The following is a 15,235-nucleotide window of genomic DNA, read 5'->3' as shown; positions in this document are numbered from 1 at the left end:
ACTGTCTCCAAGAAGACTGCAGATGTCTCGTAGAAGTGTTCATATCCTAAAAAGCACCTTTCCCATCCTTTTAAAATGGCAGATTAAGTCATGTGTATGACTCAGCCTCATTTTCTTGTCCTGTGACTCCAGGCAAGTCACTTGTCTTCCAGCTCTCTGACAGATTTTGGCCATCCAATCCAAAAATGCCGTGTGTGTGCCTTGTTGAGAAAGACGTGTGAGTGGCACCCTGGAAAAACAAAAGGCAAAGCCGCGTTGAAGTGAACACCTTCCAAACCAACGCGGCTTTACCTAAGGCTGCCTTTCCCAGCTGTAGAGTAAGGGCAACGCGATATTCCCGGGAGACAGCGAGTACGGTAGTTGATAAACCACGGGTGATGGAGTGATTGAAGAGATGGGCATTGAGGGGCATTGAGGGGCACTGAGGGGCATTGAGAGGGGTTGAGGGGGATTGACAGACATGGAGTGGGATTGAGAGGGATTGAGGGGCAGTGAGGGGGATTGAGAGGCACTGAGGGAGATTGAGGGGCATCGAGGGGTATCCAGACGCCTTTCGGCCCGGCTGAGGAAAGGCACACCGCCCACTCCGCCCGGAGCCCTCATGGCGCCCCTCACGGCCCCACCCCGGCGGGAAAGCGGCGGGGCCGAGCCCCCAGGAGGAGGAAAGCGGGTCGCCGGCTGTGGCGAGCTCCGAGCCTTCGCCCCGGGTACTGCACCCACCCTCTCCCCCGGAGCTGCCCGGGCACGGGCTGGGGATTTAGTTGCTCTGTTAATTTTGATGGAGAATTACGGTGCTCCGCGAGGGGAGGGAGGTTCAGCGGTTCCTCCCCCTTTGGGGACAGAAGTGCACGTCTCATGAGGAGACAGCTGGCAAAGACGAGCCGAATAAATCCTCGTGTTGATGACGATTAATCAGTTATTTTTCCTCTGAGTCGACAGATGTGAGGTCCCGTCGTGGAACCCTTTGGGGCAGGTCGGATCCCGCCCGGCCCCGGGAGCCGAGCTCTGCTGCCATTTTCTGCCGGCCCAAGGCCGCGGGAACTGCAGGGAGCCGGTCCTTGTCACACCCGCAGGCTGGAAGGACACCGCGGTATCCAGGTCTTGGTCACCTACCCCTGGGTACTTGAGGTGGCAAAGGTTGTTTTTGGCTTTTAACGGATTTGCTCTGTTGTCTCAGACTTTCACCCTTTTATCTGCTTCACAGCAGGCAGTGGTGACCGGAATCCTTCAGGTGTGCCAACACACTTAGCAGCAGGACAGCGCTCCGCTGAGCAGGAGGATTTTTTTTGTACCTCAAGCTTTTAATAGGGTGAGGTATAATTTCTCCATTTTCCCTTATGGCCTGTAGGAAGGCACAGGTCTGGGTCTGCCCTGTTTTTTTGCTGTGAGATGCTAATTGTCTAAGGATGGGGAGTAGGAGAACAATCCCATAACCTGCTCAGCAGTGCAGGATTTTGTGCATTTTGTGAGGACGTTTTTAGTAAAGAATGAGATTGTAATATCGTTTTAATGCCTCTTGCATTACTTGTTTTTCTTCCTTCGGTATTTGAAGCTAGGGGATTTTTCAAATCTCTCAAAGTATTTTTTAATTAATGTCTTGCTATAATTATGTGAAGGCATAATTTGTCACTCCATAATTGTCAGGGTTCTGAAATAGAAATTCAATATATCATGACACTATAATAAATTACTGATTTTGTAAGGGTATTTCCAATAAACACTAACAGAATAAGATAATTTTGAAATTCTGATATTCTGTTCCTTTCATTCCCAGCCTCTATATACACAAGATTCTTGCAAGCAAATTAGTATCCATTTAGAAGCTGAAAAAAAGGCTTTTTGCAGATATTTAGCCTAAACTCTCTCAACTTCTGTTAGACATGGCCCATCTTATAGTTTGTGGATTTTGTTAACAAATGAGCAAGTAAATATATGCACACATTTTCATGTGGCGCTCTACAAAACTTTTGATCATCCATAGGTAGAACACCAAAGGTAACTCACAATTTTAACAGAAGCAACTTAACCCATTTACAAAACCACAGAGAGAGTAGTTTGGTTATAAGATCATATTTCTGAGGAGCTACTTTGTATTCACTATTCTTGAATTCATAAAATTTAAGGAGGTTACACTTTGCTTATTTAACTGTGTTATCACTAAATGCTTATTTCAGTTCTAGGCCTTGCTTACAGGAAGTCACATAGAGAGGGCAGTGAAGCTGTGGTGGAGTACAGACATGGCAAGTTAACATGAAAAAACATGAAATGAGCTCTCTGTATATGGATTTGCAAAATAAAAGTTCCAGATTTTTATTACCCTTCTTTTGTTTTCTGCATGCAAGCATACTCCTTACAGCCATTACCTACACATCTTCAGCATTTATTGGTCGTTTTGAACTTCAGCAAGAACTTCAAAACAAATAACAGCTTTAATTATCTGCTCTCAAGATCCACCACTAAGGAGTTGTAGCTTCTCAGCGCTGTTTTGTGGATTTTCTGTCACTTAAACATGGAGAGGCTGAGCTGTTGTATTGCCTTTCCATTACCCATTCTATCTGCAGCTATGCTGACTTCTGTTATAAAAACACATATTGGCTTTAGCCTTCTTACCAGAATAAATTCCACTAGTGATAATTAATTTTAAATGTTCCCACCTCCAAAATTCAACTCTGACCCAAGATTCTCAGCAGGGAATGAGATCTCTTTTCCTAATACTGTGAAGCCCTTTCTACTCAAACTGGTTCTGACTGTAAAGCCATAGATTTTCTCCTTTTGGCCTGGTAGGTCAGGTAACGAAACATTGGAAGCAGAATCCAAATTTAAATCCATATGTGATGTCATACAGACATACTTCTGTAGTCCTTGGACTCTTAAAAGTCCTTTTACAGACATTTACTCATTTATTGCCTCCCCATGACTTTGTTTGCCTTTCTCACTAGTGATCAATACTTTATTGCGTGCTCTTTCACGATGAAGGCCATGGAGGATCAAGTAGTCCAAGAAGAACCAGGATACCAGGATGATGAGGTAAATTTGTGATCGACTGAAAACTATGTGCAGCAAATATTTGAAGGTATTTTGATAGTGTTATGAAACCTGTGGATGGGCAGGAGGTCCCCAAAAACCATCAGGGAGTTCAATGCGTTTAAAATTTTGTTCCAGTCTACTACCAAGAAAATCTTATTCCCTTAATCCCTGTACAACCTGGCTCTTCAAGTAATCTTCATTAGCCTTTCAAAAGCTGTGCACAGTTTTTAATGGGATTATCATTATTTCATCGTATTTTACACTTCTATATTAAATGCAAGGGGACTCTCAGTTAATTTTCTGCTCCTGAGGAATGATCATCAGCATGAGAAGAGTGAGAAATTATGGCAGAAAAGCTGCAGATGATGATGATAGCACAGGTTTTATTAGCACAGCAGAGGATTAATTGCCTGTGAAGATACACTTTATGGAAAACATGATAGGAAATGTGTAGGCCTCACTACACTTCAGTTAGATCACTATGGCTTTGCTTATTTCAGTTGTCCAACAAGTTATGTGTTATTTATGAAAAATCGGTAAGTGTCTACAAATCTGAAACAGTCGTGTTGTGAGATAGATATAATAACAAGGAAAAGAAACATTATATTTTTTCTGCTATTTTGTTTAGGAATCCTTTTTTCAGGATATTGACCTGCTGCAGAAGCATGGAATTGTAAGTATTAGCAATAGCACAGAATTGTCCCTCAAAAGCTACTGTAAGTTTGTTTCCAAAATTGTGAGCACATTGATGCAAATAACTGAAGTTCCTCCTTGAAATAAGTTCTAACTCAGTCAGTGGAGACAAATTTTGCCTTTGGAGATAAGACAGATTTTTAGAAGATCTCATTCACATCAGATTCCTAAATAAAGTGTCAAGATACTCAAAGTATTTAGCACCTAGCACTCTTGAAAAACCAACTGCTTGCTAATTTATTTGAAAACTGTGTGATAGATTATTTCCTGTTCCTGCCAATCTTTGTAATTACTCCTGCATTTTTGGTGCCTGTGAAATTACACTGTGACAATTGTTACTATACTATTTTCAGCGTGCTGGTGCAGGGGGTAGAGTAGGAGTGAGGAAAATATTAGTAGCTAGAGAAATAAGTGGTTAGTTTTCTTCATCAAATGTGAATTCCTGTCACTGTTACCGTCATCACATAAACATCACCCATTTATTTGAATTTCAATTATTGTATGTTTATCTGGGACGCTGGCTCATGGATTGGAATCCTGTTATATTCAGAGTTATAGAAGCAGAACAAAAAGTTGGGTTTGCCTGAAGTAATGTGAGATTTAACAGAAGTGACTACAGACAGATAAAAATGGGGAGGACATGTCACAGTGACTCATCATTAGTCAGCGCTGTAGTTACAGGGCTGACCGTGTCAGCAGTGCAATTGTTGGCAATTTTTTTTTTATTGGCAGTTCATTGGCAGTTTTAAAGATAGTTCTGAAGAAGGATCACATGGCTGGGAGCTCAAACTATGGGGCAACATAGGAAAAAATAAACAAATTATTGCTTTAAAAATTTAGCAAGTTGATCAAAGAGGGTGACCTGAGCTGGAAGGGAGCTGTACTACCCTGTCAGTAGGAAACAAGGCATGGCATTCACAGAATGATACAAATGTGTGAAGGAGTTTGAAAACCAAGAATAATGACTTAGGCTGTTCTTCTGGGGTTGTAAAGGTTTTCTGCTTCTTTCGATTATTTTTTTCTTTCTTCTAAGTGGTTATTCCCACACCTCAGAGGAAGATTTTTGTTCTTAGCTGTGCCAGCTAAAAATCTTTGTGCAAACATATGACCCATATCTATTAAATTCATTTACCTGAACAAATAATTTTTGTGGGTTTTGAATTTTTTTCCAAGGAATAGAGAGAAAAATATTTACTGGATCTGCCAGTGTGCCCAGAAATAGAATCAGATTAAAACAACTGAGACTGTGGTTCAGTGATCAAATGTTTGGTAGGATTTAAGGTGCTGTTACCCCTCAGCCTCTGCTGAGTGTCACACACATATCACAGGATGAGAAATAAGATTCCAAATAAACATGACTAATTTCTCACACAACCCCCCTCCCTTCTTATGCTCTATGTACCCACACACTCTAGATAAATAGATGATATGTCCATAGTTCATAGTTTTTTTCAAAGAAAAATCTTCGCCAGAAATGGTAAATTGGTGTATTATCCCACACCTTTCACGTAGTATGTTTTCTTGTGAGTAATCTGTTCCTGCTTTTACATTTCCAGTGATGTAAGAATCATAAAATGAGGTGAGGGAAGGCAAAATATGTCAATAGGGTGCTGTCTGATGTTGTGCTGTTCTGAATTTAGGAAAAACTAGTAGTTCACTCCAGCCCAAGCATCAGACAGATCTGCAGGATACATGTGTTTTAAACTGGACATGCAGAAACAGCACAGCAATTAGTCTCAGCTTCCAATGATCCCTGTGAATAAGCTCCCAGTTATCCAGATTATCTGGTTTACAAATTATCTGTGCTATGGGACCAAGGACAGACTGAGTGTTATATAGTGTCCTAGGTCCACGCTATCTGAAATAATTCTGTACTGTTCCTTTGCTATCAGCTTTGATCTAGAAAAACTAACACTGAAAAGGGAGAAGTAAATACCCAGACACCTTTCTCTTAAAACCACCAGGAGCTGCTCTCTGTACCCTGATCCCTCACACCAATGTTACTCCAAATTTTGTTTTGTTGGTGTCACAAACTACACAAAGAGTTTACTGCAAATTTGCTTCTTTCTTGGTGAAAACACATGCATATGAATGTAAGCTTAAAATATTTTGCAAAGGTTTACTTCACCTTCTAGCCGTTAACTGTCCTGAGTACTCGCAGAAGGGAAATTTCTTTGCAGAACGTAGCAGATATAAAAAAGCTGAAGGCAGTTGGGATTTGCACAATCAAAGGAATCCAGATGACCACAAAACGAGCACTGTGCAATGTGAAGGGGCTCTCAGAGGCCAAAGTGGACAAGATTAAAGAAGCTGCAAACAAGCTCATTGTAAGTCAGTCACTTTCCAGAGAGTTTGAACTTTTGCCTCTCCAAAATGCCGTGCAACATTTCTCTTAGCAGATTTCTCACTGCATCATCAAAATAATTTTGAAGATTATCCTGCCTTTTACTCTAAGGCATAATACTTTATACTCCACAACAACCAGATGAATGCTGTGGTGCTTTTTATAGCCAACCCACGGGAATGAGGCTAGGGGGAAAAGAAGATATTTATGTGGGATATTGCACTTTTAACTTAAGGTAAAGTTAAAATAAACCTCTCATGTTCTCTTTGTTCTTCCCTAGGAACCAGGCTTCCTCACTGCCTTTGAGTACAGTGAAAAACGGAAGATGGTATTTCATATTTCCACTGGCAGCCAGGAATTTGAGTAAGCTTATCTCTTATGTCCTTCCTTCATCCAAATGTTCCAAATAATCACCTTAATTGTCTTTAATGAGACACAGAAATATAAGGGAATAAATACTTAGCTAGGATACGTAGATCCCTTTGCATGTGGAGTTATTGCTGGCTTAAGGAAGCCTACATCAATAAGCACCAAAAACAACAACTCTTCTGAGGGGAAACTGGACTTTGTACAGTCACTGTAAATAAATAATTGGCAACCAGAAGTCTTGAAAGTATAATTTTTTTACCTATCAAAATAATCTGCAGTTTTCAGGTCAAAATTCCAGTCTTCAAGTCCTCCCTTGAGATATTTGTATGGAATGCTATTTTCAAATATTATTTTCAATGTTATTTTCTCTCCTTTCTTTCCAGTAATAATTTCTATAGATCTTTCCCTTGCACACAAAAAGGGAGGTAAAAACAGAGTTAATTCTTTATGAATCAGTGATCATTTAGTGCCCTGCACTTAATGCATGAAGTGAAAGACTTTAGGGCAGAAATTACTTTCCTTAAAGTAGTAAAAAGGTTTTTTACTTTCCTCTTGTGATTTTTTTGTGTTTAACTATATCATAAACCTCTCCCTTTCTACAGCAAACTTCTGGGTGGTGGGATTGAAAGCATGGCAATCACTGAGGCCTTTGGAGGTGAGAGAATACACATTAAATGGGTATTACCAAAGAATTACAACTTAATTTAGATTTTAATTCAATTTGGATTACTTCTATCAAATTTACCACATTGTAGCTACAAAGATGAGTATCTGCATTAGTGCAAGAAGAAATAATCCACTTCTCTTAATATTTTCCCGTTTTTCCTCTTCATTTGCTTGCAGACTAAGTTTGAGCTGAGTAATCATTACTGGGCATGCTGATTCAGTACAACATAGCATTATTTAGACTATTGTTAACATGCCAAAGTTCTCCCCGATGCAGTGTGTTCCTTTCCAGTAACAAAGTTGCCATAAAAGGTATTTTAGTTATGCACACTTAAGGTACATTCTATTTTATGTAAGATTTTGGAATTACAATTAAGCTGCTCTTGCAGTACACCTTATTAGTTGATGCTTGACACTTCAGCAATAAGAGTTCATAAAACAGAGTACTCTTCCCTTTAGAAAATATAAACTGGAGACTAATGTGATTTGGTAGAATGAGATTAATAAACTTGTAAGCTTCTCCTTAATCATTTTACTGAAAATGAAACTGGGCTAGGTTAATGGACTCAACTATTTCTTCCCCACCCTGCCCTGCCATTATCACTTTTCCACAGGTGCCATGTAGTTTTAACTTCTATACACAAGAGAATAAATTACTTCAGCAGTTAAGCACAATCAAACTAAAGCATTTCAGATTTTGCTTTTCATGTAATACATTTCTACTGCACAGAATACAATTTAGAAATTGAGGTTAAATGATTTTAAAAGGTAGAGATTGAGGTGAATTTTATAAGAGTTTCTAACTGCAGTAATGCCTGAATCTGTCAAACTTGGAAAAAGAAACCCTGACTCTTTTTTTCCCTTTTCTTTATTTGACAGAGTTCCGGACGGGCAAAACCCAGCTATCTCACACTCTGTGTGGTAGGTATAATACCTTAAAAGAGAGTGATGTTTCTTCTCAGTGAATCCACTGTTTACAACTGTATCACAACTAAACACAAGTCAGAATCTTTTATTTCTACAAATACAGTGAAACAGACCTGGTGACTCTTAACTCCATAAACTGTGTTTGAGTAGAGAACTCATATAAATGGTTACTTTAATATAATGGTACTTTAATACTGCTCACATCCATGAAAGTTTTGCCATAAGGAGAGTGAAGATAATAGGCTGTCTTAGACAAACCAGTGAAACACACCATCTGGAAAAGCAGAGCACAAATACGGGTCACATGTAGACGGGGCATTGCTCAGAAAAGGGCAGAGGCAAAATTTTTTTCTCAGCAGCTGTTTGACTGTCCTGGTTTCAAAAGGTTTTGCTGAATCTGACATTCTGAAAGGGCACTGAAAGGGTACTACTGGCTCTCAGTGACTGGATAAACAGACTGTGGCAGTCACCATATTTGGGCAGTTCCAAAAACAGCAGGACTCTGATTTCCCAGAGATATCTCTCAATGAGTAAAGAGTAATAAATGATAACTTATATAACTATTAATGCTGCTGGAATTACCAGACACTGGGTAGGCACATTCTCTTAAATGAACTGCCTGTACTGTAAAGTGAAATATGGCATGTTTTGGAAAAATAAGGCCTTTTCTGGTTAGTACAGTGTAATGGTCAGCAGTCATACCCTTTTGCATGAATGATTACAACTGGATTGAGTATTTTAGCTTATTCACTCCAAAGAGACTAAACCCACAATCAGCAACTATTTGCATATCAGGAAAAATTAATATCAAAAGAATTTTTGATCATATGAGTAACAACTGGAAGAGTGCCTGCTAAGCCAATAGAATTAATTTGAGCAGAGGATTAAGAGGAGGCTTTGTGTGTAAGAACTTACTAATAGTATCCCTAAAATATACAGATTTAGTGATGGTACTGAATAAAACAGCTTTGACACCATTAATTAAATTTCATCTGATCTGCAATCGAGAAAAGTGGCTTGAGCTTATTCTCAAGATGGCAGTAAGACAAGATACTCCTGATTTTCACATTGATTAAAACTGACAGTTCTTTGTGATATGGATAAACAGCTGTATTTTATTTAAATAATAATAATAGATGGAGTAAGAAAACATTTTTCCTGCTTTTTGATTTTAATCTATGATTCTCTGTAGTGACAGCTCAGCTCCCAGGACCAAATGGCTACACAGGTGGAAAGATTATCTTCATTGATACTGAAAACACTTTGTATCTTTTTGACTGTTAAAAGCTACAGATGTGATGAACTGGGAAGTTAGTTTATTTTGTTGTAGGGAAGTAGAGGGCTTCTGATAGCTTCATACATGTAAAACATTATGATTAGCACAGGAATCCTGGAGACCGTAGTGAGTAGCGGCCCACAATGAATTGAGTTTTTCTTCTGTTATTTGATATAATCCAACCTGGAAAAATTACTTAGGAATTGGATATTTTTGTAATTGTTTTGGTTTTGTTTGTTTGTTTGTTTGTTTTTGGGGTTTTGGTTTTTTTTTAGATCTAGTAGGCCTCCTCCAGGTTATAGCAGCTTTTCTATTCAAGACAAATTTATCTAAGTACTAAACACTATTTTTAGCACTTCACATTTGCAGTAGACTGTGTATAAACAGGTTTTGCTCACAGCTGAATTCCTAGAGCACAGATATCCATATGTTAACCCCCCCCGCCTCAAACCCTAAACACAAACCAATTATCATCGTGAGCCCTAAACTATCTTTAGGGTACGTGGGACAGCCTGAAGACAAAAAGTCAGTCTTCTCTAGGACTAAAATAAATATTCTTTTTTTTCCCCCCCTCTCCCCCAATCCTATTTTGGAATGGAGTTATATTATTTTCAGAGCATGGTTTGCACAAGGAGAAATCCTTAACTCTGACTGATGCCAGCCGACCAGACCGCCTGCGTGACATTGCTGATCGCTTCAATGTTGACCACGAGGCAGTACTTGACAATGTGCTCTATGCACGTGCATATACCAGTAAGACCATTATTGCAACTGGCATGATATCTAGATTTTTTCCTCTCAGGTACCCATGTTAATAGTTCTCAGTTTGTTAACGCTTCTCAGTTTATTAACAGCTTAACACACTCTGTGTCACAAGATGCCACTTTAAAACTTCAAGACATTTTGAGATAGAACTTCTTCTTTTAGGGTACTATATAAAGATAAATAATATGATTAAAACATTTTCCATGTGTCATTTAAACCAACATTCAATTAAAATGTATAGAATGCTTTTCAGTTATTAACAGAAAGTTGTCTTCATGCGGAGTGAAGACTTTCACAAAGAGGTTTTGTGAGATGGGTGAGAGAAAACTTGAACCTGGAAAGTAGATTGTTACTGAGCACAGGATTTAGAGCTGCTGGCAATGAAAATATAACCAGTGCAGACATTTAAAGTGGAATTTGAAAGTTCAGGCTTGGTTCCTTTTTGTTCTTTCTGCTCCTAATTTATCTTGGCAACTCTGCTTCTCACTAGGTGAACATCAGATGGAATTGCTTGACTATGTAGCAGCCAAGTTCCATGAGGAAGCTGGTATCTTCAAGTTATTGGTACAAGACTTTTTATTCCTGTATGCTTACTATTTTCAAAATAAGTGTTCCTGTTTTCTTTCACTGTATTTACTTATCAAGCATGATTACAATGCAGATCATTGACTCCATAATGGCACTTTTCCGTGTGGATTTCAGTGGTCGCGGAGAGTTGGCTGAACGACAACAGAAACTAGCTCAGATGCTGTCAAGGCTCCAAAAAATATCAGAAGGTACAGGAAACTTTGCAAAATTTGGGAAACGTGGGCTGGAGTCACTACCAGTAGCTGTTGGTAGCACAACCACCTAGTAGTCCAAGTATATTATCAGTCAGGCACTGGCCCAGGGATCTTTCCTCACTTTACACCTCTGTCAGTTACCAAAAAGATCAAATTGATAATGTATTATTTCAGGATGACGGATTGAGAAAACTTCTGGACTTTGCAACATTTAGAGTTTTTCTAGAAATGCTGTCAAGCCCTAAATGAGATAATAGGTTGTAGAGCTGGACAAATATTCAGTAAGAGTAATTGTCTTCCCCAAATTTCAACAGTCTAAATCCAGAAGAAAGAGAAAAGAGGATGAAGGCATAGAGAAATAAAGAAGCCGTGCCTCTTGCCACTTTCTCAGTACTTTGCAATGCTTTGAGGGACAATGACAGGATGAATAGAGTTCCTTCTCTTTGGAATGTCTCAGAAATGTTGATGAAGAATGAATAAATGCTTTTTTTTGTGATGTAAAAAAAAAAAGGCAAACAGAGAAAGGGAAGGAGAGGGAGCTAAGGGCAGGGAGCCAACAGAGAAAAGATGGAAACTGAGAAATACTTGTTCCCTGGAATTCTGAAAAGTGCTCATTTTTGGCATATTACAGCTGAAGCCATGCAGGAGCAAATCTAGGCTGTGTCCTGATTAACTGCAGCCATCAGTCATAAAGAATATTTTCTTCTCATTCATTTGAAATTTGAAGTGCTTCAGCAGAAAGCTTGCTTTTTACCATGGATGAGAATATTTTGGAATTCTAATATGATTTGAAATAAACATTCTTTGCAATGTTTTTTCTCTTGCAGAATATAATGTGGCTGTGTTTATGACCAACCAGATGACTGCTGACCCAGGAGCAACTATGACGTAAGATACTTTTTCTCTCTCTGTTAAAAAAAAAAATCTGTATTTTGTATTACATATTTAACAGAAATGAGAACTGAGATTGTAAGGAGCAAGAGCCACTGAAATGAAAGATCAGATTGGTCATTTCCCCCTGTGTATTAGGAATCATAAGTAAACGACACCTGGAAGTTTCTCTCAGTTTTTGGAATGAGATTTTTTACGTTTAACTGCTGTCTGGTACAGTGGTGTGATTTCACTGTGACTTAAAGAAAACAAGCTATAAAAAGTATTGAAAAAGCACCACATTTTCATTTGGAGAACCTTACATGTGATATTTAAGGTGTGTATTTCTTGAGCTTCTTGAATTTAATGACAGGAGAATGATGCCAGCATTGAACACTTGAACATAGTATCTTGAGACAAGTGTGCTAAAGTCGGGTTTCCAATGTTTTTTCCCTACTGACTATTCATTACTGAGTTGAATAGGGCTCAGTCTGACAGATAATCACAGTATTAACCTCTGGAATTTGCACAGTGAATCACCACAATTTTCTTGCTAATTCAGCTTTCAAGCAGACCCAAAAAAGCCCATCGGGGGCCACATCCTTGCTCATGCTTCGACTACCAGGATCAGTTTGAGGAAAGGGAGAGGGGAGCTTCGTATTGCAAAGATCTATGACAGGTAAACTACCTTTCCCTCACAGGAGGGAAGGTGGCAAAGTTCAAGGTATTGAAACTTAGGAGAAAATCTGGAAGGACAAAGTAATTAACAGATTAAACGACGATTAAAGTTGTCTTGCACATTGTATACGTTAAAAAACATAATCTTTCCTCATAAATCCTACTAGATGCTCAGCCCTTAATGAAGACCATCAAATACTTTGGTAGGACTAGTGGCCCCTTGGCAGGAAAATTGTGGACATGTTAAATTCCTAAGTTTTCCTGACACGATAATTTCACATTTTCTGGTCCTGATGGTATTGATCACATTCTACAGTTTGCACATAGGTATGAGGGCACTGATGTATTCCAGATTGCTCACACCCACAACAGTTTGGAGACTATTTCACAACTGCATTTTACATGGAGAAACCCACAGGTTTCTTGTTTTTTTTTTTTTTTTCTCCCAGCCCTGAGATGCCTGAAAACGAAGCCACATTTGCAATAACTGCTGGAGGGATTGGGGATGCCAAAGAATAGGTAAAAAAAAAAATGATGCAAATGTATGGCTAAAAAACAGCTGGGTAGTTGGGATGAAGATTTGTGAAAGGTCGACAACTACCTGGCTGCATTTGTAGCTTTTGGGAACTATTTAAGATATTTTGGGAGAACACTGGGATGAACTTTGTACAGTTCAGTTTTACTAAACTAGAATTTGGCTCATTTAGGAGTTTTGTTTTTTTCAACTGAACTTTTAGCAGCCAAAGATTTAAGCAATTAGATTGTGAATTGTTCTTAGAAACCTTTTCCTGTGTCTTGTGAAAATCAAACCTGCCCTTTCACATGGGAGTGAATGTACTCTTTCTTAATTTATTTCAAAGAGAGTGTCAAAAGTGGTAATTTAACAGTGTGAAATGCAAGAGAACTGGAATAAACTCAGTTATAAAATTGACATATATAGATGGAAAAGGCAGTGGGAGGAACAACAGCTGAAGAACTTGATGGATTTTCATGTACTGTAGAGGAGGAAGTAGTTTTAAGAATACATTTTTAAACATTTTTATCTTGACTAGATATGTTTTTATTTAGCATTTTCTACTTTTTGGACAGAATGTTTTAAACTTGTTCTTATTAAAGTTAAAAATAAAGACTATGAATTAGAACAGAAGTCTGACTGTGTTTGGGTACTTTGAATTAAACTCTCAAAAATCTCATCGATCTTTCATGAGAAAAATAATCTGGGTGCAAGCCAACATCTTAAAACCTTTTTTCTAGTTCTCTGAAGAAACAAACTTGATATAATGGATTTGTCATTCTTTAGTATAGGTAAGATTATTAAAGATTACTATTAAGTAGCATTAAATATTGTTTCTATTAAAAAGGATAAAACAAATCCAGTGGCTAGATAGGAGAGAGAGGCTGGCACCAGCACCTACACCAAGGAAAAGGCACTTAAAATTCAGCTTGCTGAGAGCCAGCCAGCATAGGCACAGCTCTGAACTAGCCAGAGATGTAGGTCACAGGGGGCAAAAGAAGAAGCTGGGAATAAAGAGGGAAACAGGGCATTGGAGGCCAAAATAATAATTCCTTTTGCAATATCTCCAATGCTAATGGCATTGCTTGTTTTAACATAAATTAAACAACACCACACATGGATATAATGGGGTAGTCTTACCTTGTCCTCTGGTAGTTACAATGAATTTAATTTTTGTATCTGGTCAAAGAACTTGTCCTCACTGGTAAAATAATTGTTTGGTTTAGATTACCAAATTCATGTAAGATAACATAAAGTAAAAAGGCAGCAACGACCAGAAGTTAATGGAAGAGGAGCCTGACATTTTAGCCGGGCTTTTCCTTGTGACAGATCTAGAAGACTTGCCTTCCTTAAGTGGTTTCTTAACACATACTTGATTTTTTTTTTTTTCCTGAGGTAAAGCACTATTTTTCACAGTGGAGGAAAGTCTAAGAGAGCTGATGGCTGGCTGACCTGAGAGAGCCAGGAATGGACCAACCATTGTCATTTATGTGCCAGGCTTTCCCACACTAGGCATTTATAACCAAGGTCCAAGTACCCCGTGAGAGCTTGCACTGAGTGTCATTTGACTCCCTGCCACCCACTTAAAAAGACCCAGGTTTCTTCCAGTATTTTATTTTAAGAACTCAGATTGCTTTTTGCTTTCTCACACATGTGATACACGGATACATATATATATATATATAGCATGTGAAACTAAAATGGTATTTTGTGTGTTGTTCTAGGCTGTTATTTTTATCCAAGGGTCTGAAAGAAAAGGGGACTTGCTTTCCCTTCTGCCAGTATAAGCAGTTTTTGATAACCTGACAGCCCACAAAGCACTGCTGGCAGCGATAACGCGGTGTGGGCCGGGGCTGGCTTTGGCTGGTGTCACCCCACCATCCATGGGACACGGCTCCTTGTGCCAGGACACGCTGACTCGGCGATAGCAAAAGGATTTATGGTCTGTGCCACGTATTCGCCTCGTGGATTATTCTGTCTTTCAGCGAGGAGTCTCTGGTTCATCTGGGGAATTTTCTCCCGGCCTTGCCGGCGCTCAGGCGACAGCAAACATCATGGCCGCTGTCACTCTGCTCCTGCCCCAGCGCCGCGCCACGATCCCCCTGCTAATCTAACAGGGAACAACCTCGGCCCGCCTGAGCCGCCACAGAGGTCCAAAGGGCCGCTCCCAGCCAGCCGCCCAGCGTACCATTATTGTTCCGCCATTGTCCCATCATTGCGTCCTCAACTCCGCCGCCACCTCGGCGGAGCCTGAGGGCGGCGGGCCGTATTCTTCAAACCCTCTGCGAAACTAGCGTAACCCTCCGGCCCGGCCTGCACGCTCC

The 15,235-nt window shown here is 39.4% G+C and overlaps 1 protein-coding gene across 1 annotated transcript; it reads left to right on the top strand.

Annotated features, from left to right (window-relative positions):
* The first annotated feature begins 2,943 nt into the window (after positions 1 to 2,943).
* Positions 2,944 to 13,666, top strand: DMC1 (DNA meiotic recombinase 1). Its single transcript, XM_062491338.1, has 13 exons — positions 2,944 to 3,027; positions 3,656 to 3,700; positions 5,901 to 6,047; positions 6,345 to 6,427; positions 7,036 to 7,088; positions 7,979 to 8,020; positions 9,219 to 9,291; positions 9,964 to 10,055; positions 10,558 to 10,631; positions 10,729 to 10,843; positions 11,677 to 11,737; positions 12,282 to 12,398; positions 12,847 to 13,666. Exons 1-13 carry the CDS (start codon positions 2,971 to 2,973, stop codon positions 12,914 to 12,916), a joined length of 1,029 nt encoding a protein of 342 aa, XP_062347322.1. The 5' UTR covers positions 2,944 to 2,970; the 3' UTR covers positions 12,917 to 13,666.
* Positions 13,667 to 15,235: the final 1,569 nt, after the last annotated feature.

This window comes from Cinclus cinclus, chromosome 4 (genome assembly GCF_963662255.1).
Source record: "Cinclus cinclus chromosome 4, bCinCin1.1, whole genome shotgun sequence".
Classification (NCBI taxonomy): domain Eukaryota; kingdom Metazoa; phylum Chordata; class Aves; order Passeriformes; family Cinclidae; genus Cinclus; species Cinclus cinclus.
This window is presented reverse-complemented; position numbering and strand designations above follow the sequence as displayed.